Source organism: Parambassis ranga, chromosome 12, assembly GCF_900634625.1.
Source record: "Parambassis ranga chromosome 12, fParRan2.1, whole genome shotgun sequence".
Lineage (NCBI taxonomy): Eukaryota > Metazoa > Chordata > Actinopteri > Ambassidae > Parambassis > Parambassis ranga.
Genome location: NC_041032.1, coordinates 16,436,558 through 16,458,937, shown reverse-complemented (window position 1 = coordinate 16,458,937; position 22,380 = coordinate 16,436,558). Strand labels below are relative to the sequence as shown.

Below are 22,380 nucleotides of genomic sequence, written 5' to 3'. Positions count from 1 at the left end.
TCCCCCAGTGGAAACAGCGCAGGGCGTGAGTTCCATTAATACCATTTGATTTGCTCACATGGGACCTGCAGGCTCCTTTTTCTGATTGATGCTGAAGACATAAACAGATGAAAGCATTCTGAAATGTAAAACATTCACCCATCAGAAGCCGTTTATTTTAACTGTGACACGTGACTTCAGCCGGGTTTGTTTTCCAACATGTGAGCGAGCGGCTCTGACATTTAAACATCGTCCCACACAAACAGAGCACCTGTAACAGCAGCTAGAAGCCGACCTGAGCCCGTCAGTGAGAGGGTCTGACTGACAGGGTCCTGAGGGTCCCCTGTGTGCTCAGCTGTGTTTCAGTGGGCGGTTCAGCAGTTAGCTCCAAGTCTTTGCACAGCCACACATTTTGTTCAAACTGATTCAGTGAGCAGAAAAGTGAGCAGAAAAGTTTTGGCAGGATTTGTTCACGTCACATTTTTTCCTCACACAGCTGCATTATCCTCCAGTCCGACATTGTTAAGGTGAAAAGAGACTAATTAACTTAATGTGCTGCTCTCTGACTCAGCTGCTTTCAAACCGCTGCTGTAAAGACCGGCGGCTGCCTCGCTCAGCTGTCTTCCTGCCGCTGTCATCTCCTCCACAGAGATCACATCACGTCAACGCTGGGTCCTCTTTTCTGCTTATTTATCCTGTATGTGATGACAGACGGCTGAACGGTTCTGATGAAAACAAAGCATAAGCAGAATTAACAATAAAGAATAGAATAAATAACAACAAATAAATAACAGAATAAACACGCCTAAGGACAAACATGGCCTGTAGTGGTAGAGCTGTTTTCTCTTTACCAAAAGGAATTAATTCATTAATTCATTCATTAATTAACAATAACAAAAAAAGAGAAAGAACACAATAACCACAACTAATAAGATAATAAATAAATATTTAGCTACATAAACAATAGACTAAAATACTTTTTATTATTATTAAATATTATTTAATTGAATTTAATTTAATAATTTAATTTTTATTTTATGTATTTTTTAGTGTTTTTTATTTAATATTATTTTAAAAATGTATGTATTATTAATTTATTTATTTAAAAAGTAACCAAACGAGATGCGGAAGTAAACCGGAAGCACGTGTGTGTGACGTCGCTCGCTGAAAAACAAAAACAAATCGTCTTGCAACATCTCCGCTGTTTTGTTGTCGTGTCTGGTCTTTCGTCCTGCTTTTAAAAAAACCTTTAAAACCCTTCGTGACGTCTCGACTCCGCGTCTTCATGGTGAGATGTCACGTTTCTCCAACATGGCGGAGTGTAAACAGTCTAAAAGACGGAATTCCGCTGCTTTCTGATGCTAACGTGTCTGATGCTAATGCTAGCTAGCGCCCCAGCGCTCCTGCTGTCAGCTGAAAGGTGGACGTGGTGTCGTGGTTCTGATCCGTCGTGTCGTGGTTCTGATCCGTCGTGTTGTGTCTGTGTCTTTGTGTCTGCCGCAGGTTGTCCTCTGGGTTCCGGTGAGGTTGTAGTTTACCGGTAACTGGGTCGGTACCGGACGATTAGCAGCCATGGCTCAGCAGAGAGGAGTCAACAGCCTGCAGTTCAACCAGGACCAGAGTAAGAGGACTCACATGTGACCAGACAGCAGACTTTAGATTTTACTCAAATACATGAAGTTATATTTTCCACTAAGGCTAAATATGAAGAATCTGGACTGGACCAGATGAGATTTAGTTTATTTATTGTTTAAAGTACATTTTTGGCTGATTTGGACTTAGTTGGTATCAGACCTAGTTTTAAACTTTTTGTTTTGGCTACTTTTAGGGTGGATTATAAACTGATTTAACATGGTTTTAGGACCAGGTTTTGGGACCAGGGTTACAGACTGTGGACCAGGTTTAAATTGGTTTTGGAGGTCGTCTAATTACATCTGAATAACTGATGAGAATCCTCTGTTTCTCGCTGCCTTTGCTTTTCACCACGACAGGCTGCTTCTGCTGTGCTATGGAGACCGGGGTCAGGATTTACAACGTGGAGCCGCTGATGGAGAAAGGCCACCTGGGTGAGTCTGTGCTTCTGTCAAATGAAACGCTAAATTTAAAAAGAGACTGACGTATGTCCTTTGTCTTCAGACCACGAGCAGGTCGGCAGCGTGGCTCTGTGCTCCATGCTGCACCGCTCCAACCTGCTGGCCGTCGTTGGAGGCGGAGTCAATCCAAAGTTCTCTGAGATATCAGGTGAGATTCGTGGAGTCGGATCGTAGAGAGGGTCTGCGGAGCTGCTGCTGCAGTGTGTCCTCTGTGTTTCAGTGCTGGTGTGGGACGATGCTCGGGAGTCGCGGGATCCCAAGGACAAGCTGGTGCTGGAGTTCACCTTCACCAAGCCTGTGCTGGCTGTCCGCATGAGACACGACAAGTCGGTTCACCGTCAGCGCAGCAGTTGGGCCCTCAGCGGCTGAAACAGAACGTTAAACCCTGTCCCTGTGCTCCTGCAGGATCATCATCGTGTTGAAGAACAGGATCTACGTGTACAGCTTTCCAGACAACCCCGTCAAACTGTTTGAGTTCGACACCAGAGACAACCCCAAAGGTCACGACCCCTTCTTCTTCTGCAGATTTATTTTCAATTAGACTAATTTCATAACAGCTGAGCCGTGTGTGTTGCAGGACTCTGCGACCTGTGTCCCAGCCTGGAGAAGCAGCTGCTGGTGTTTCCAGGTCATAAGTGCGGCAGCCTGCAGCTGGTCGTGAGTTACAGAGACACAGAGACACACACACAGAGACAGAGACACAGACACACACACAGAGAGACACAGACACACACACACACAGAGACACAGAGACACACACACACACAGAGACACAGAGACACACACACACAGAGACACACACACAGAGACAGAGACACAGACAGACACACACACACAGAGACACACAGACACACACAGAGACACAGACACACACACACACACACAGAGACACACAGACACACACACACAGACACACACACGTCTATGTCCACGGCCTGGTAGATGTCATGAGATGAGCTTCTTCTCCAGGACCTGTCCAACACCAAGCCCGGCACGTCGTCCGCCCCGTTCACCATTAACGCCCATCAGAGCGAGATCGCCTGCGTGGCGCTGAACCAGCCCGGCAGCGTGGCGGCTTCTGCCTCTCGCAAAGGGACTCTGATCAGGTTGTTTGATACGACCACCAGAGACAAACTGGTGGAGCTGCGCAGAGGGACAGACCCGGCGACGCTCTACTGGTACGCACCTCCTCCACATGGACACCATGTGACCAACAGTAACTACAGCTGCAGTCCTCTAGACCTGCAGCTGATGATTGTTTACATTATTGATTGTTGGTCTGTGATTAATCAGTCAATGTATTCTGACATTTGATGGACCAGCCAGTGGGAAATGTCCTGGTAATGTTCCTGTATTAAAAGTTGAATCTATAAATGAGGAACCAGGAAATGTTCAGTATTGATCATTTTGAATGTGACGGACTCGTCGTTGATCTTTGTGCTCTGCAGCATCAACTTCAGCCACGACTCGTCCTTCCTGTGCGCCTCCAGTGATAAAGGCACCGTTCACATCTTTGCCCTCAAAGACACCAAACTCAACCGCCGCTCCGCGTGAGTCCACGCCCTGCCGATACTCTCCTGTTATTCCCACACACACACACACAGACACACACTGAGTGTCCTCTTCCTCCTGCAGGCTGGCACGTGTTGGGAAGGTGGGGCCTGTGATTGGTCAGTATGTGGACAGCCAGTGGTCGTTGGCCAGCTTCACCGTGCCCGCTGAGTGCGCCTGCATCTGTGCGTTTGGGAAGAACACGTCCAAAAACGTCAACTCTGTGATCGGTGAGGAAGACTTCTCTTCAGTCGTTCATGTCTAACCTCAGTCAGTGTGACTCTCTTGCTTCTCGTCCTGCAGCCATCTGCGTGGACGGAACCTTCCATAAATACGTCTTCACCCCCGATGGGAACTGCAACCGAGAAGCCTTCGATGTGTATCTGGACATATGTGACGATGACGACTTCTGAGAGGACGGCGAGGAAGAGGAGGCCGGTGTGTTCTGTTGTGTCTACAGTGTGTAGCAGTGTTTTCTATTAGCCTGTAACTCATCACAAGTCTGATAATCACACACACATGTGTTGTATTTATGAGAGGATACTAATTAAATTCATTTTTATTAAAAAATCTGAAGCGTGTTTGTCTGTGTGCGGTGACGGCGCCCCCTGCAGGAACATAGGAGAGCAGGTGTATGTAGGGGGCGGTCTGTGCAATGCATGGTGGGACATATTGGGAATTGTAGCGACCATCGGATGGACACTACTTTTAAAGATGATGAAGATGAAGAGTGATTTCGGACACAGCCCTGGTCTCTGACCCTCCTGACCCTCCACTATGAATGGATGAACCACAGTTATCTATCATTGGTGACGTCACATACCACAAGGACAGCATCCTCCATTTTGATTGGACACATCCAACCAGCAGCAGCAGCTGAGCCCCCATAGAGATCTACGGTGCTGTACACCTGAGGGTCCTGCTGACCAATCAGCAGCCGCAGGCAGAGGCGCCACTCAGCAGCGTACCGGTTCCGGAGACTTCAGATCCCAGCAGTGAAAGTTCGGACCGACAGAAGGAGACCTCCGTGAGGGGGCCGCACTCAGTGTGACGCTAAAATGAAGGTAAGTGGAGCAATAACAATTTAATAAGATGCCGAGTGACGTTCTTGTGAGCTAGCAGGCTAAAAGAACGTTAAGGCCGGTTGTTTCCACTTAATGACGTCAGTCTGAGTTTGGGGCATCGTTTCCGGAATAAACAGAGACAAACATGTCACCTGTTGTTCTGTAGGAGCCCAGTAATGGAGTGGTTTAAAGGGGGGAAGCAGCTGGGTCAGTGGGGCTGCTACCTGTGGAGGGTTGGACTGGAGGGTCCACAGGATCAGAACCAGAGCATGGGACCATAGTCCCTCAGTCTGTTTATATTTCAGCTCTGATACATAATCAATAAACTCAGTCCCATCCACGCCTGTTTGTTTGGCCCTGTCTGCAGAGCGCCCTCTAGCGGCGCCTGCTGCCCTGCTCAGGCTGATGTACAGTGTTTGTACAGGAGAGGACAGAGTGCGACCCGAACCTCTGGAGTTCCTCTTCATCCTCCGTCAGTCCTGATGTGTGCGGCCTGTTTTCCTCCCAGCATCGGGGTCATTTTCAGAGCAGAATCTGCAGCGTGTTTAGCTTTTTACCTGTTTTATTTTACCGCCGTCCAATTAGCTGCTGTCAGACATGTTATTAACGTCTGTTTGTGCAGCGGCAGCTCAGGTTCTTTTCATCTTTTCCCAGATCCAGTAATAAAAGCACCCTGAGGTCACAGAAGCGCTGTGAAAACCTGAATCTGTGATGAATATCAGGAGAGCTTCTGAGTCCAACAGCTTTTACAGTCGCTGCTTGTTTGGATGGAGGCTGATGAACTCTTTGGCTCCAGTCCAGACCATAAAAACTACATTTAATCAGAGGATTTAATCAGATTTAAACAAGACTCAACAAGAATGAGAGACAGGAAACACAGAGCTGCTGCTCCTCAGCAAACATCAGGGGGTTATTCTGACAAATGTACAATAAAGATAAAGTTTATTTAAATTGATCTCAGTCAGGTTTTAGTCTTAAAATTGTGCAGATATGGGCGAGATTTGAGGAAAGCTGTGGGGTCAGAGGTGAAGCCAGGCGAGCAGCGATGGTCCTTCAGACAAAGGCGGCACAGCCTGAGCACACAGCTCCTGTCAGACCGCTGCTGTTTAACCAGCTGTGCGTTCCTGTGTGGACGTGGAGCAGCGTCCGTCCAGACCGGCGTGCCGCTGTGATGACGTGGAGAGCATTGGTCTCTCTTGTAGTTTGTCCACGGCCTCTGAGTCAGCTTAGCTCCATCTTGTTGGTCAGAGTGTGTGTATGACATGTTTATTTGGCTCGTTTAAATGATGTTTTTTATTGACCAGCAGCAGTTCAGAGTGGTCTTTATGTGGATTAGCATCTCTGGCACACCCTGAACCTTACGCCCTCTGGTGTCTAATATCTGGCCACTCTGGCCGGTCGTTGCGCAGCAACACGTGGTGATGATTCAAGTATTTGATTGTTGTTTGTTCAACGGTTTAAAAGACAGTTAGCAAAGGGAAAGCATCGTCCGTGTGCTGTGGGCTGTCTCAGTGGAGCAGGATGCAGATCTGTCAGGAGAGAAGCTTCATTAAACCTCAGACTGAGCCGCGGAGGAGGCGGGCCATAAGTGGGGTCACACAATCAGAATAACTGAATGCATTTATTTCCATAAGTCAAACCTTGTCCTCCCCAGCGAGCATCTGAAGCTGTGGAGATGTGTGAACTGATGTTAAATCAGCCTCCAGCACTGAGGAGACCTTTAACACAGAGAGCGGCCCGGTACCTCTCTGAGCGGAGGAGTGAGCGTTGATTTAAAAGGAGGATCAGAGGTGTGTGTGTGTGTGTGTGTGTGTGTTGTCCTTATTCCATCTGGAGCAATAATCATCAAACAAACCAGAGACGATCTGAGTTTTCTGTAAAAGTAAATACTGTTGTTTGAGTTGTGGCTCCACGCTCAGACAGTTTCACAGGGTGAACGTCTGTCCGCCGCAGAGTTTAATGTCAGATATGAGGAAGGTCATGGTTACTGTGACCTCAGGAGACAAATGTTCATGATAGAAGGAAGCAGAGAGAATCGAATGGTCATTAAATGCATCATGTGACAGTAAATCCAAAGAAACACACGATGTCTGCATGTCTGAAAAATCCTCCAAAAATAAAGTGTTCATACTAAAGAAAGACTAAAAGTCCTGATGGAGTCACTGTGAGCATCACAGTGTGTGTGTGTGTGTGTAGAGGAGCAGTGATCAATAACTGTGAGCTGCTGCTGTTCATGTGACTGATGTGGCTCACGTTGACAGTACTCTGTAGTACCAGTCAGCAGTCAGCTTCACTGTGACATCATGGACTGTATCTGTCTGATTTTCCCACCAAATGTCTGAAGAGAAATGAATAAATCATTGATTTAAGTTGATGCTGCTCCGGGTGTCTCTCCACAGATTGTTTTTGGTGGTGCCAACACTTCTCTTCATGGATGCTCCTCTCACTTCTTTAATCCTGTTCATCTGTTCAGAGTGAGACTGATGTCAGGGCAGAGGCAGATCGATGGCCGCGTTCCCCGCAGAGAGAGAGATCAATGTGGGACAAGAAGCCGCCTGAACGCCCGTTAAGTAGAACACTTCCCCCCGAGGAGATCATTCATGTCTTAATTAGCAGCTAATGGGGCAGAAAGTTACGACGTGTGTGTGTGTGTGTGTGTGTGTGTGTGTGTGTGTGTGTGATACCAACACAAACAGACAGAAGCTGCTGTCTCTGAGCAGCATGAATAAATGATGATAATATTTTCTCCCTGCGCTTCACACCGTGGAGGTGTTTAACCCCGTCAGTTCACAGCTGGACACTTTGTACAGATCAATAGCCGTACTGATCGTTGATCACAGTCTGCTGCTCCTCCACTTCAACAATGGCAGCGTTAGTTCCTCTTGCACCGCTCAGCCAATCAATAGAAAACTCAAACCTGCCGACGAGGAACTTTCATGAGAAAGAAGCACCTTAAGGGCGATTCTGTTTACTTTGCAGCATCTGAAAACATCGGGACACAAACTGAGAGACAGCTGCTCACAGCAGCTTCGGTAGAACTGTTCTTTTCATTCTTTCCTGTTCTTGTAGTTACTCCAAAGAGTCTGCCAACAGAATAACAAGCTGCATAGAAAGCTGAAAGCTAGCATGTAGCAGTTAGCATGTGTGTAGAGGATCGGACTATGAGCTTGTGTTGGTTTGGACCAGAAAACAGTAGCTTCTTAAGTACAAACGAAGTGACAGCACTTCCTGACAGGACTCTGATTGGTCCAACACCAGCTCATCGTTTGAGGCCTGGAATTGTGGGAGTTTGTGAAGTCACAGAGTATCCGCATGCCTCGCAGGGTAAACTCAGGAGCATAGCTCATAGTTACTTTGTAGTTCTGCTCATAGTTACAGAAGGTCACTTCCTGTTTCCAGCCTCCGCCTTCCATCCACTCAGAGAAGCTCAGCTGTGACCTACGAGCACATTATACAACAGTTTAAACAGGTAGCACAGATTATTTTTACTCTGTGATTCCAATTCTGCTCTCAGGTATAACAGATTATCAAACAGACCCACTCAGAGCTACACAGCACTACACACAACCTGACTCACACAGTGCACAATGGATGTAGTTGAAAGAGGAACATCTTCCTGTCTGTCCTCTGTCCAGCTGAGTGGCAGGCTGAGCTGCAGGTGGAGCTGAGGGCTGAGTGGCAGGCTGAGCTGCAGGTGGAGCTGAGGGCTGAGCGGCGGGTTGTGCAGGCTGCAGATGGAGCTGAGGGCTGAGTGGCAGGTCGAGCTGCAGGTGGAGCTGAGGGCTGAGCGGCAGGCCGAGCTGCAGGTGGAGCTGAGGGCTGAGCGGCGGGTTGTGCAGGCTGCAGGTGGAGCTGAGGGCTGAGCGGCGGGTTGTGCAGGCTGTAGGTGGAGCTGAGGGCTGAGCGGCAGGCCGAGCTGCAGGTGGAGCTGAGGGCTGAGCGGCGGGTCGAGCTGCAGGTGGAGCTGAGGGCTGAGCGGCGGGTTGTGCAGGCTGCAGGTGGAGCTGAGGGCTGAGCTGCAGATGGAGCTGAGGGCTGAGTGGCAGGCTGAGCTGCAGGTGGAGCTGAGGGCTGAGTGGTGGGCTGAGCTGTAGGTGGAGCTGAGGGCTGAGCGGCAGGCCGAGCTGCAGGTGGAGCTGAGGGCTGAGCGGCGGGTTGTGCAGGCTGCAGGTGGAGCTGAGGGCTGAGCGGCGGGTTGTGCAGGCTGTAGGTGGAGCTGAGGGCTGAGCGGCAGGCCGAGCTGCAGGTGGAGCTGAGGGCTGAGCGGCGGGTCGAGCTGCAGGTGGAGCTGAGGGCTGAGCGGCGGGTTGTGCAGGCTGCAGGTGGAGCTGAGGGCTGAGCTGCAGATGGAGCTGAGGGCTGAGTGGCAGGTGGAGCTGCAGGTGGAGCTGAGGGCTGAGTGGCAGGCCGAGCTGCAGGTGGAGCTGAGGGCTGAGCGGCGGGTTGTGCAGGCTGCAGGTGGAGCTGAGGGCTGAGCTGCAGATGGAGCTGAGGGCTGAGCGGCAGGCCGAGCAGCAGGTGGAGCTGAGGGCTGTGCGGCGGGCTGAGCTGCAGGTGGAGCTGAGGGCTGAGCGGCAGGTGGAGCTGAGGGCTGAGCGGCGGGCTGAGCTGCAGGTGGAGCTGAGGGCTGAGCTGCAGGTGGAGCTGAGGGCTGAGCGGCAGGCCGAGCTGCAGGCTAAGGAGCGGGCAGGGTGAGCGGCGGGTTGTGCAGATGGGTCTTTGTAGAAGGAGTGGGCGGACACTCCATTGTTTTCTAAAATGCCGTTTGTGCGGCTGTGTGAGTCAGATGCTGCCATCATTACAGAGGAGCGTGGATGAAGGTGATTCAGCGCCGTTAATGCTGTGGGCAGAGGCTGAGCGGCAGCTGCTTCACCAGCTGGACCATCTCTGCACTAACGGCCTGTGAACAAACACTAAAATGAAGACTTGTGGTAACGATTAGATCGCTGCGCTGCGTTTTCAGGAATCTGAATCCATCCAGGTTTTTTATGAGCTCCAGATTTCCTGTGAAATCAGATTAAAGTGGATCAGGAGGTTAATTGTGGGTGACATCATCGCTTGTTAGAGCAGAGGAGACATTAAATAAGATTGTCTTCTGATATTTTACACCACAGCTTCATCATGTATTGTTCCTCCTCCTCTTCCTCCTCCATCTGTGCAAAGCAGCTGAGCCTCTAAAGGTCTGCACACATATCACCAAGAGAGAGGACTGTGTGTTTGTGTGCTGCCGGGTTACACAATCAGAGTAGCTGTAGCTGCAGGTACCTCCTCCTTCTTCTGCTCCTTCTTTCCATGTAAACTTTGTTACACACGATGCATTCAGGGACCATTGGAAAGCTCATAATCTGACAGTTTTTACAGATTCTTTTCTTACAATCAGTGTGTGTTTTGGTAGTTTTTATGAATTTGGAACCTGCTGGTGGGTTTTGAGGTATTTCCTGAGGTCACATCGATCATGACCTTTGACCTTTGATCACCTCATTCCAATCATCTCATACTTAACTTTTGATCATTTTTTCCTGCATCGTGACTGGGACTGTGATTTGTACTTTGACCTGATGGTGGCGGTCTTGTCTCATTTGTAATTTTTAAGCACAGTGATACAACACTGTGTCTGTTGTTGTTGCAGCAACAGGGTGATGCAGCACCTGGGCAACAGCTTTTCTGCAGAACAGCATATTTAAGTTTTTGTAAAATTCAGACCGATGATGGATCCGATGTGGTCACACAGCTGATATTAAACCATCATCATCAGGATGAACGTCAGATTGTCCCTGAAAACGTCTGCAAGTGGACCCACGGTCACCAGAACCCGACGGAGGTTCTTAAAGTCTGAAAACATGGCGCCTCTGGTCACAGCAGCTGTTGGCGTGGCGTTTGTCGGTAACAGAAAGAGAAGAGACACAAGCAGGTGGAAACACAGTAACAGGAACACTGAGTGGAGGCAGATCGTCTGTGTAGGCGTCAAGGAGCTGCAGAATGTATATTAATATTAAACAGAGCTTATTAAGTTTTTCTCTCCGGCTGAATTTTTATACCGCCGTCCTCCATCAGCGCGCTCTCATTGTCCTGCTGTCATCCTCCGTCTCTGTGCAGCGAGCTTAATGATGGAACGAGTGGCTGATTTAAAGCAAAGTTTTAACAAACTTTAACAAACTAAACACTCATCTGTGTGTTTGAGATACATAGAGACCTGATGTGGACAACCGCCTGCATAACTAAGGATGTGGACATGCAGTATTCAGAGGGTTCACTGACTGCAGTCACATCAGTGGGACCTGTCAGACCCTGAGCATTAAAGATTCAGCAGCAGTTACTGGGGGACTGAATATGTGATCTGTGTTTTATATTCTCCTTAAAACCTCAGCGACTGAAGACTTAATTGGAAATATTTAATGATGAACTTTGTGTGTCTCCTTCTGAGAGCTCCAGACTTTTCATGCTGTGCTGGTACAGTACAGTACAGCAGGGTTCAGCAGACCCAGGAGGAACTCCCAGACCTCCTCTGCTCCTCACACAGGAGTCAGACAGACCCTCTGAACCCAGACCTGCTGGTGGAGACAGGGCAGATGAGGAAGTCTTTTTCTAAATCTCATTAAGAGACACTTTCAGGTCGGACTGTCAGTTTGTATGTAGAACCCTACCAAGGCCGGTCCCAGGCAGAGCTTCAACTACATGATCCATGCATTCATCAAACTCTAAGTCCTTCCGGGCAATGGCAGAAACACAGGGAGCAGAGTCACTCCTCTTTCCCTAAACTCTGGGTAAAGAGGGCAGCAAGAAAAGAAATAATCCCTCCTTGGTGGGGGGCTCTTGGTTTGCTGCGATCAGATCCCTGAACCATCTCACCTTAGACCCCGTTCACACTGGGGAAATAGATCCTAGAGCAGGATTCGGGCTGTATCTGTATGGATAGTTTTTTCTGAACAGCGCAAATCCAGATATATCCACATTGATTTCAATCCCCCTCTCGGAGGTGGTGCATGCAGCTAGCCAATCCCGCTAGCGACGTCATACTTCCAGGTTTATGGGGACAGTGTCCTGTCAGACTGTAAACATCCGTTGAACTACGACAGCTTTGCCCCGAGTTTATTTTCCACAGGGCTACAAAGGAATAAACTGCTTTTTAAACCAGAAAATTAAACGAACGACACGGAACAAAAAAAACGCAGTCCTACCGCGGCCTGAACAGACTCTGTACATCACGAGGCACCACCTAGTTTGGAGGACAACAAAACAAGATTTGAAAATAGGTCTGAACGTATCCAGCTTAAAGGCTATCTGGATTCAATCCTACTCTAGCTGGACTGATTTCTCCAGTGTGAACGGGGCCTTTGACCCTCTCCCAGATTTCTGAACTTTCATCCAATCTCAGAAAACACAACCCAGCGACTCTGCAGTGAGATCCATGATCTCATTCTTTCGATCAGTACCCAGGTTACCTGACTGTAGGTGAGGGAACAGACACGTCGACTGACACACTGATAACTACAGCACAAGGTGAGACGAGTACCGACAGACGGCAGTGCAGCTTCACACAGACCTGCAACAACAAGTGCTGAGGAGAGGCGTTGGATCAATACCGGCCTGTTGGACAGAGGTGTGGGTGTCGCTCATCGTTAGCAGTGAGGTGTTGGTGGAGAGTAAAGGAAAGGTGGAAGTTTCCCTCGGAGCGTTTGTGTATTCTGTTTGCATGATTCATTGTCGTCACCTGCGAGTAATGGAGCGGGTGAAGGTGTGCCTGTCGGACTGTCTGCAGATTACAAATCTTGCTGGAAAACGTGGTCACAGGCGTCCTGCTGGGACACACATATTACACACGTTCCATTTATTCATGACTTCTCTGTGGCACCAGGCGTATGCTGTGTCACCCCGAGAGATGGAGGCAGGAAGTCATTTTGAATCAACACACTCAGACGAGGCAAGAAAAAGCCCCATTATGCTCCGCTGGAGGAAGCAGGAATATGAATGTACAGACAGATACAGATGTGGCCTCCCTCCTCTGTTAGAGGTGCTGTATCATTTACAGAGATGGAGGTTTGTGGGTGTGCATGTGCTCCGTCCTATTATTCAAACAGGCGGCTGTGAAAAGTTTCCTCTCAGCATCCAAATGGAAGAAGACGTGCAGCTTCCATTTTTCTGCTGCCTTGTTTGGTCTAGTCGAAGAGAAAAGGATCAATAAAACCGGAAGAATTTAGGCTGCTGAAAGCTAAGTAGCAGTTAGCTTGTCTGTAGAGGAAACTGTGAACAGTCTGCCCTCAGAGAGAGCAAGAGTTAGCAGGGTTGGTGTCTAATAAAGAAATCCTCCAACAACCTGGATAATTAAACCTAGCATGCTAATCATCTAGACCTGTGCAGTCCTTCTCTGGACCACTAGGTGGAGCAGTGAGTCAGTCTGTCCTCAGTCCATCCAGAGAGGTAGACTCAGAGGTGTCTCTGGTCCAGAAGCCTCCAGCAGCAGCCTGTATGAGGGTCTGCTGGATCAGCTCCGTGCTCTCTGTGGCTGCAGGGACCAGGCTTCTAGTCCTCCACCTGCCTGATGTCTCCGTGTGAGGAAGAGGAGGCTCCGTGCTCGGCCGGCCGCTCCGTCCTGCGCTCTGATGTCTCCTCCCTGAATAAATGTCTCCTATCCGGACTCGGCGGTGGGAGTTCAGAGACCGCTGCGTCTTTGTCCTCACAGAGATGTGGCTCTGGACGCCTCCGTCCAGCTGGCCCGGCTGCTTTGGTGTTGACAGACGTGCAGCTCTGTGCGGTGAGGCTCGCCGTGGCGGCTGCTGTGTTTACATCAGCTCAGCTTCTACTTCCTGCTGCTCCCTGGTGGAGCAGAGGCTGCACTCCACAGACCAGCTCTCTCTGATGTGGAGGTTTAGAGATGGATATAGAATTCTTCCTCACTTTGCTTCTACACTCATTTAATAATCACAGAAAGAACAGCGCCCCCTTCATTCGGTCATATCTGTCTCTTGTGTGTTTGGTGTCTGGGCTCCACCGTTCCTCACAGATCAACACTCGTTAATAAATGTACATCCACCACATAAACATTTGAGCGAGTTGGAGGCGCAGCCGCCAGCAGCGGTGGCGGTGGCGGCGACAGCAGGTCGCCACAAACCTGTAATCAGCGTCACCTTTTGGACAGAGAGGAGCCGGCGCACAATAAAGCTGTGGTTATGAATGCAGTGTAGCAGCTCTTCAGCCGACTCGCTGTGCACTTTGAAAGCCGTGGAAATGCCAGCGTGTACCCTTCACTCAAAAGCCAAAGTAATTAAATGGAAATTGTCAACAATGCTGTGTGCAGAAAGAATAAGAAGAAGAGGAGGAAGAGGAGAAGGAGGAAGGCTCAGATTATTACAAACTGTAGCATCCTAAACTCTCCTTCAGCTCAGGGACGCCGTGGTGACAGCAGGTCGCGGCGCTGTGTTACAGTGACTTATCAGAGCGATGAGCAGATCACGTCTCCTCCTCGTGGGTTTCTGCGCCTCCTTCGGCTCGCTCAGCACTCTCTGTAATGAATGGATATTTCTGATCATTTCTCACACAGCTGCAGAATTAGCTGCGGCTCTGTCGGGCTGTGGTCGGGTAATTGCTCCACGTGGTCCTCTGTTATCACACAGATTGTGTGATGGATCGGCCTTTTTTTACGGCGTGATCAGGCTGGTGTGTTGGCCCATAAAACGTCAAGCAGCTCCCAGGGACGCTCATGCATTCATCTGCAGCCTTTAACCCTCCTCATCATTCTGCTTTATTAGCAGCACGGAGTCTGTGTGATGGCGGCAGAAGGGCTGGATCAGCGGCGCCACTGCAGATTTGTGGCGAAACATTAAGAGCATGTATTATTGTAGAAATGTGCGACATAATGGAGCAGGAAGACAAAGGAACATAATCATTCAGGGATGCTTTCGAAGTTCAACTTCTCAGTCGTGGAGAACTCTTCTGGTTGGTCTCTTCTTCCTGTCACATGATCAGTCAGTGTGTGGTCACTGTTCACTGCAGCGTGAAGACCTGCTCGTCCATCATGGCTGTTTTTGGAGGGTTTCTAACTCGAATCAGCTTAGATTTGGGATTTATGATGCATTCAAAGACCACCAGGAAGTCTGATGATTCTTCCTGTCATCATGGTGATGTTTTTCGAACCTGCAGAGTTAAAGAGTTAACGGCTGCTCCCTGATTTCTTGGCTCCATATATTTTATTTAATGCGTTGTCACATGAAACACTGTAAGATTTTATGTTCCGAGCTGTAAATTGAGTTTAAGAGTTTAATAAGCAGCTCGTCTCTCTTCACACAGTGCAGCAGAGTGGTTCATGTAATCACTCTGCTGCACCCATGACCTGATAAACCGGTGATGGAGCTGATGAGTCTGTGCCAGGAGGCTGCTCAGGACAGAGTGTTGCTCTGGCTGCTCGCTTCTTCCCCCTCTTTCTTCTTTTTTATTCTTCCGTATGTTTTTTGGCGCAGCGTGTCTTCAGCATACATTGACCGATTTCAGCCATTCAACTATCAAAATGTTCATCTCACATTCCGGGTCAGGTTTTTTTTCCAAAAATGATAATTTTTCGAATATTAAGCAATTTCTGTGTCATTTTTAACATGGGAGTCTACGGAGGAGCCTTCAAAACCTCCTTCAACTTTGACTTGTGTCTAGTTCCACATGCTTTCAGCTACACAAACCGTTCAAACATCATTCTGTTCAGCTCTTCAAGGGCCGTTAAACTTGTATTCAGATTTGTTCAAATATGTTAGTATGTATGTTTTCAAAATATTAATAAAAATTCAAAAACCATTTAACATGGGAGTCTATGAGAGAGCCCTTCAACGAGGGTCAGCTGCCAAATGTATCTCCTCCTACAGATTTCAAGCTACAGACTCCAGTTTAGTCTTAAAATGCTCATCAGATGCTGCTCTATCAAACTTGTATTCAGAATTTTCGAATTCCGAATCGTTTCCGCACGCCAGGCTCTCAAAGTTGGAGTGGTTTTTGAGGTCTCCTCTGCTGTTACCATGGTGACAGGCTGACACACAGAGGCATCAAAGCTCTGAACTGCTCCGATTCTCCAGCAATTCAGAGCAATCCTTCACATCAGCATCAAAGCAAAGCTTCAGCTGCAGCAAACTTGTTCTTCTTCTTCTTTATTCTTCCGTTTTCTAGTTATTTATTCAGATTACACGTTTTTTCATACATACATATGATGCATTATAGAGGCAGCCCACTGATTCTCTCTCTCCGTTCATAAGAACCGGAGGCTGCATTAAAGTTGAATTTCATGCACACTCGACATCTGACACACACAGATTAAAACATCTGATTCTTCCCACTGTAATTGTCCAGACTTTTTATCTGAAGCGCTTCATCACTGATGCTCTCTGGTTAGTATGTTAGCATGTTAGCTTCATGTTGGTTGTTAGATGATTTCTATACTAGACACCAACACCTCTAGCTCTGATTAGCTGCCAGCTGGAGGTTTGCTGTCATATTACATGTGTGGTTCGATCCAAGCAGTTAAAATAAACATACATTCAGTGAGGTACAGTTGGAGTTGTGGTGGCACACTGAAGCCACTACCTGTACTGTTTCACAGTCCACATGATGTATGAGTGTTCTGTGAGTACCCGGGACTCCCATCCCTCTGTCGCCTACGTCCGTCGGGCCGTGGCGACTCCAGGTACGCAGTGCGTCACCTGCTCTGAATGCACAGCGATGGGCGGTGATGGCGGCGCAAAGGCTCTCTGCCGAGGAGCAGAATGAGCAGCACCCACGTAGGGTCCCACAGGGGGAGGCGCTGACAATACCGCAGCTCTCCAGAGGCGGTGGTGGGCAGCGCTCTTAATGGTGGCATATTAAAAAATGGTGCCCGCATCTTCCCGGAGAGAAAATCATCTGTCTGAACTACAGGCGGACAAAAAAACCCTCAGCAGAGAGGAGACCGCCTCACAGGGAGGAAACCCTCAGAGCTCTCTGAGAGCAGCAGAGCTGTTTTTTGTGTCCCTGTCTCGTTGTGGCCATGTTGTGCCACTCTGGTACTTGTGTGTGTTACAGTCACACAGCTGTGGTCTCCGGGGGCCCGATAAGCCACAGTACTTTGTCTGCACCACATTTTTCCTGTAATCATTTGTGTGCTTTTCGTTTCGTCCTGACCTGCAGGACAGAATCGGAGTGAATGTTCTGCATTAATCCTTCTGCTTCGCACGCTTCATTACACTGGATCTGTCGTGGCGTCCTCGTCCATCCATCCTGCACCACCCACCTTCCATCCTCTTATTTTAGGTCTAATTTTCAGTCATTTTTCACAGTTGCCTCCCCCATGTTTCACCTCTTCCTCCTCCTCTCCGTCTAATGGAGCCGGCTGATGTTTTTCTTTGTCATGTATTATTATTTTTCTGGAGAAGCTTCATGCAGAAAGATTTCTGCAGAGCTGCGTATGGAATAATTAGCCCGTTCACAGGAAATCAGGGTTTAGAATCTGTTTGTGTTTTATCTCTATCAGCTGATCTCACTGTGGTTCATAATGCTGCCAACCGCTTCCTTTCTCTCCTGATGCTGGCTGACCTGAATGGGTGACTTTTATGTGCTGTGTACAGTAATCTGGAATTAATGGCTATCATCATTTAATGCTTTTCAAGCTTTTAGTTCCAGCTTTTAGTGTGTGTGTGTGGTTGAGATGTCGTCCTCTGTGTTGGCCGAGCAGGACTCTGTTTACCTCCCTGTTGCTTCTTTACATGCAGAACATGTCGACTTTTTATATGGTGCTGTAATCTGCTGTCATCTTAATCATTTATACGGAACCTGAATTTTCATAAATATACAAGAAACTAAAGGGATGAGAAAACCTCTCCTGACATCATACATAAAATCATAAATGTGAAATATTAGGATCATTCTTGACACCAAATACACATTTTTTAGAAACTCTATGAAAATGTGTTATTTCTGAAATTTGCAAAACTAAACGCAACAAAACCACAAGTCTATGGGAAAAGTAGGATAAAAATTGATATTTGACTTCATATTTGAACATTCTAAGACAAAAACGCACAAATGTGTGACATGAAACGTGGATTGTTCTTACATTAAATGCAGCGTTTGAGCTGTAGCTCCACCCCGATGGCGCCCCATCTTTTGGACTTTTGCTGTCACTCCTCCTTCAGGAGCTGCAAACACAAACACCCGGCAGCACTCCAGACTGTAACTCAGCCTGCTGCTGACAGACGAGCAGGTCAGGAGTGCACACGGAGCATTTCTGAGTTGTTGGACGTCTCCCCTGTGTTTGTGTAACAGGGACAAGTGCGTTTCAGATGAAAGTGAGGGATCGTGTGTTTGAAGTGCGTCTACAGACCGGCTGCAGCTACGAATACCTGCACCACACGCTGCATGTTTGATGTTTAAATTACAGCAGACCCCACGTCCTCCTCAGGTTTAGGCTTTATCCTGCACAGGTTCACCCAGCTACGCCTTCGTTAATTCAGCCTTCCCAGGCACATGTCTGCACAGGCGTCGTTGACAACCTCTCCAACTGCCAAACATCCAGAAAAATCTGCAGAGACGCGTAAGCAAAGCGCGACTCCGTGACCCGGAGAAGTGCAGCTTCAGCACAAAGCATCTCACACAGATTGCTCCGCTCTCCAGCAGCATAAATGCATGACTAACAACTGTAACCCTGAAACACCTCCCCGAAATCAATTATCCAGCACTCATGCTGCTGAACGGCCCTCCTGCTTGTCCTGGAGGTGCACACTCCAACACACACTCCAACACACACACCAGCCTCTCAACCAAAGATATCCTTTATTTAACACTGAGGTTCAGTCAGCTGAGCAGATAAACATCTCTCAGATCACTCGGTCATTACATGTCAGCCGCAGCCCTCTGCAGATCTATGATGTCTTTAATTATTACTTCAGAAATTAGCATTCCATCATTACTGTCTGCTCCAAGGTTGGTCTCCAGCAGCCACTGAGAAAACATCGACCTCTTCAGGCGCGTTTATCAGATTTTTATTGAAAACTTCTTCACCTGCTAGCATAGAGGGGGCGGAGCTAATGTGCTATACCGCATCCAGCCAGCAGGGGGCTTAGATTAGCAAGAGGATAAATGCACGGCCTGTGTGTGTGTGTGTGTGTGTGTGTGTGTGTGTGTGTGTGTGAGAGAAATCCAATTCTGTTGTGTTCAAACAAATCAGGACGTTATCCTGTTAGAAAGTAGCCATTGTGCTTCAGGGGGTTTGCTGTGACATGGTTAAATGTCAGACTCCAGCGAGAGGACGAGAACACGCACACACGCACACACACACGCACACACGCACACGCACACACCACACACACACACACACACACACACACACACACACACAGATTGGGTACTTCTAGTATTTGTATTGACCTTGTAGAAACATTATACTGTAGATGTTTTGGTTTTACGGGGCGTTCAGTGTCACAGCACCATGTGTTGTTTCCGTGTTCGTTCAGTGCTGCTAGCCATCGACCCACTGACCACCTCGGAGATGAAGCCTGACCGTGGATCTGTAAAATATTCATCTCTACATGGAGCGTCAGAGCAAACATGAGCTGCCCTGCATCGCCTGCAGCGGCTCTTTTTATCGACCTTTTTTATGTATTGGGTAACATTGGGTCATTTAAAGGAGGTTTTTTATCAGAGTAGAATGGAGCAATGATCAGGATGTTTGGCCGGCATCAAACTCCACCTCATACACATCATGTGATTCATGATGCTGCTGCAGAGGCTGTGAGACGTGTCAGTAAATCACAGCGTGTTGCCCTGGACTCACCCGTCCACTCACAGTCGTGACACATCAGCTCGTCCTCCGCCTCCCGCCGACACGTGTCACTTACTCAGAGAAGCTGTCGCCTGGGGCGGAGGCAGCCGGCGTGGAGGCACCGCAGGCGATGAAGGAGCACAGAATGAAGAAAAGGCCGGCGGTCATCCAGGCTTTTCTTCAACGACAGACCACACGTTGCTGCTCACACACTGTCTCCTCAGCACAGCTGCAGAATACGTTCAGCTCTCATCGAAGCGTTGCACATAGTTGATGCATGAATATATAGATTCAGATCCTACACCACACTGTACTGTACAATATTTATTTTTTCAGTCTCTTGGTGGACTTTGTACAGTTAAATCTACAAACCGCTTCTACCTCCACTCATCTGTGCAATAGATACTAGTTGATAACTGATAACAGATGGTTGCCAAATCCCAGTGCGAGCTTCCTGCCTCTGCTCCACTCACGCTCCACCTCTTTGTCTGTATTTGGAGTGTGACACCGCCAACATGGCGGACTGGGAGCCTCCCACAGCGTCTCAACATGGCTCCTCAAAAACCTGCGATTGGTGTTATGGATACTCCGTCCAGAGTTATATGAAGCTCTTAGCGCAAGTTCAATCAGGAAGACTATTTCCACTCTTTCATCACTTCCCTCCAACCGCTTCTCTCGTCCTCCTCACTCCTGTCCCGCCTGCTCCCTCACCCCTTTCTCTTTTTCTGCCTCTCACCTAATCAGCTGGGTAATAGAGAGCAACTCCCTCGCTCCTCTCCTGCCCAATCACCGCTCAGCAATTCATTTAAAAATCTCCCCGTCTCCTCTCCAGCTGTCTTTCGATCTCGGCAACCCTCCTCCACCCCAAGCTCCACCAGTTCCTCATCAGGACAAGGCCTCTCATCCCCTGCTCTTCTGCTCCTTCACCACCGCCACCAGGTCTAGACCCGGGGGGATTCCTGCCTAAGCGGCCTCATCTCCTGTCCTTTCCCCCTTCGGATGTCGGTCATCGCATCAGGGTCTATAACGCCAAAGCACATTTCATTCATTCATTCACTGTATTTCAATAAATTCTTTCCCATCTGAACATCTAGTCTCTCCTGATTGAAATACTGTCAGTGCAGTGAAGTCATGAGACAGCTTCATGGCAGAGATCTTACGCTGTAATATCAATGAATGTACAGTAGCAGGACCGTCACAGGCCGGCCAATCAGATCATAGAGGAAAGTCAACAAGCTGCTCAGGCTCTCTGACAGCTAGCATGTAGCAGCTAGCATGTGTGTAGAGGACTGTTGTGTCTCTGACAGCACTTCCTGACTGGACTCTGATGGTTCAGCACCAGCTCAGAGCCTGGAGCCTGGAAGGTGGGATTATGGGATTATGGATGTGTTGTGCTCCTATTACCAGCTGTATCCACTGTTTACTGAAACATGAGCCGTTGTTGTGTTGTCACGCACACAGACACACACTCCCTCGCTGCATGTTAACATCTGAGTGAACCCAGGATCACTCGGGAGGCGAAGTGTTGTGAATAATTCAGCCATATTACATATTGATGCAGCTCACACATGGACGTTTTTTCAAATTGTATAATGGAAAACACTTGAAATGCTCCTTAATGTAAACCATGAGAGGCCAGCGGTACCACACACACACGTAAACAAACAGGCCGCAGGAGCGTGAATGTTGCGCACAGTGTTGTCACGCTGCAGGAGGTTCAGCCACGCACAACAAGGCAGAAACACGAGTGTGTCACCGGCCTTAAACGGGGACATTTATACCAAACATGGCGTGACGTGAGCCCGGCGGGCCCCTCCGCCCCTGGTACAGCATCAGACACGGTGAAGTCCATTCGCGTGTCAGATGATCGGCTGCATGGTGCCACAGAGAAGCATCCATCTCTGTACGTGTGTGATGACAGATTGATAGCTCGGAGGCATCCTGCCGTTATGATGGTATTAGATTTTTAATGTCTTTTTTATGGCGGCGTATTAAGCCTCAGCCATGTGACATCCTTTGTTACCGTCAGTCATGCTGCAGCACGATGCTCCATAAACTCCACAAATACCCACAAACATCACCAGAATATGACTCCTTTATATTCTCCTGAACCCTGGAACAACTGTAAAGATGTTTTATTGATGTTTCTGAAGCTCTGCTGCTGCTGGAAAGAAGCAGCTGTTCCTTCACATCATGCTGTTTTTAAACCTACAGAAGTGATGGTTAGTCACCGTCTGAGCCTGTCGATTGTACACAGGATGTTGAAGCCGCCTTTAAACTCTTAAGATGTGCCTGATGTTCAGTGCAGCAGACAAACACAATTCCACTAAAACACTGGGACAGAAAGCAGCGATGCTAAATTTTTTGATTTTATTATTCTCTGCTGTGTTGTTGCTCACAGTGGATCCACTCTGAAACATCCAGCTCCATGGGGGGGGGGGGGACGACATGATGCTGCTAAGCTAGGCTAGCTGTTAGCTGTCTAGATTTTGGCAGGTTTTGTAGTTTTGTTCTGCAGGAAACGTTTCAGCATTAAGCTATGTGCCTCGGCAGCTGTGTAACCGGAGCATCGGTGTAAATGCTGTTTTTCACGTCTTCCAGTTCTTCTGGTTCTTCTTCGTTCATAAAACATTGACACACTTATATTGTTATGTCAAAGGTCACATTCTGGTCATTGGAGGACAGTGTCTCAAAGCAGACCACAGGATATAAAGCAGGATCGGTATAATAGCAGGAAAAAAACATGCATTTTAATTTTAATAGGACTTTAAAATGACAAGCAAGAACACTGATTTATGTTTAAGGAGCTAATACTGTACAAACTGCAGCAGCGGCCTTATCTTACAGGGTGTCCTGCACTGGATGCTTCTGTCAGTCTGGCTTTTAAAAGATAAGAGATGCATCTGTGAAAAACATGCAGTTCAAA

The 22,380-nt window shown here is 48.3% G+C and overlaps 1 protein-coding gene across 1 annotated transcript; it reads left to right on the top strand.

The window, feature by feature from the left end:
* Positions 1-1,127: 1,127 nt before the first annotated feature.
* Positions 1,128-4,195, top strand: wdr45 (WD repeat domain 45). The gene is made up of 11 exons (XM_028418372.1): positions 1,128-1,267; positions 1,483-1,600; positions 1,971-2,045; positions 2,116-2,220; positions 2,293-2,398; positions 2,478-2,572; positions 2,650-2,729; positions 3,042-3,250; positions 3,521-3,622; positions 3,708-3,853; positions 3,927-4,195. The coding sequence occupies exons 2-11, from the start codon at positions 1,552-1,554 to the stop codon at positions 4,034-4,036; spliced, it is 1,077 nt and encodes a 358-aa protein (XP_028274173.1). The 5' UTR covers positions 1,128-1,267; positions 1,483-1,551; the 3' UTR covers positions 4,037-4,195.
* Positions 4,196-22,380: the final 18,185 nt, after the last annotated feature.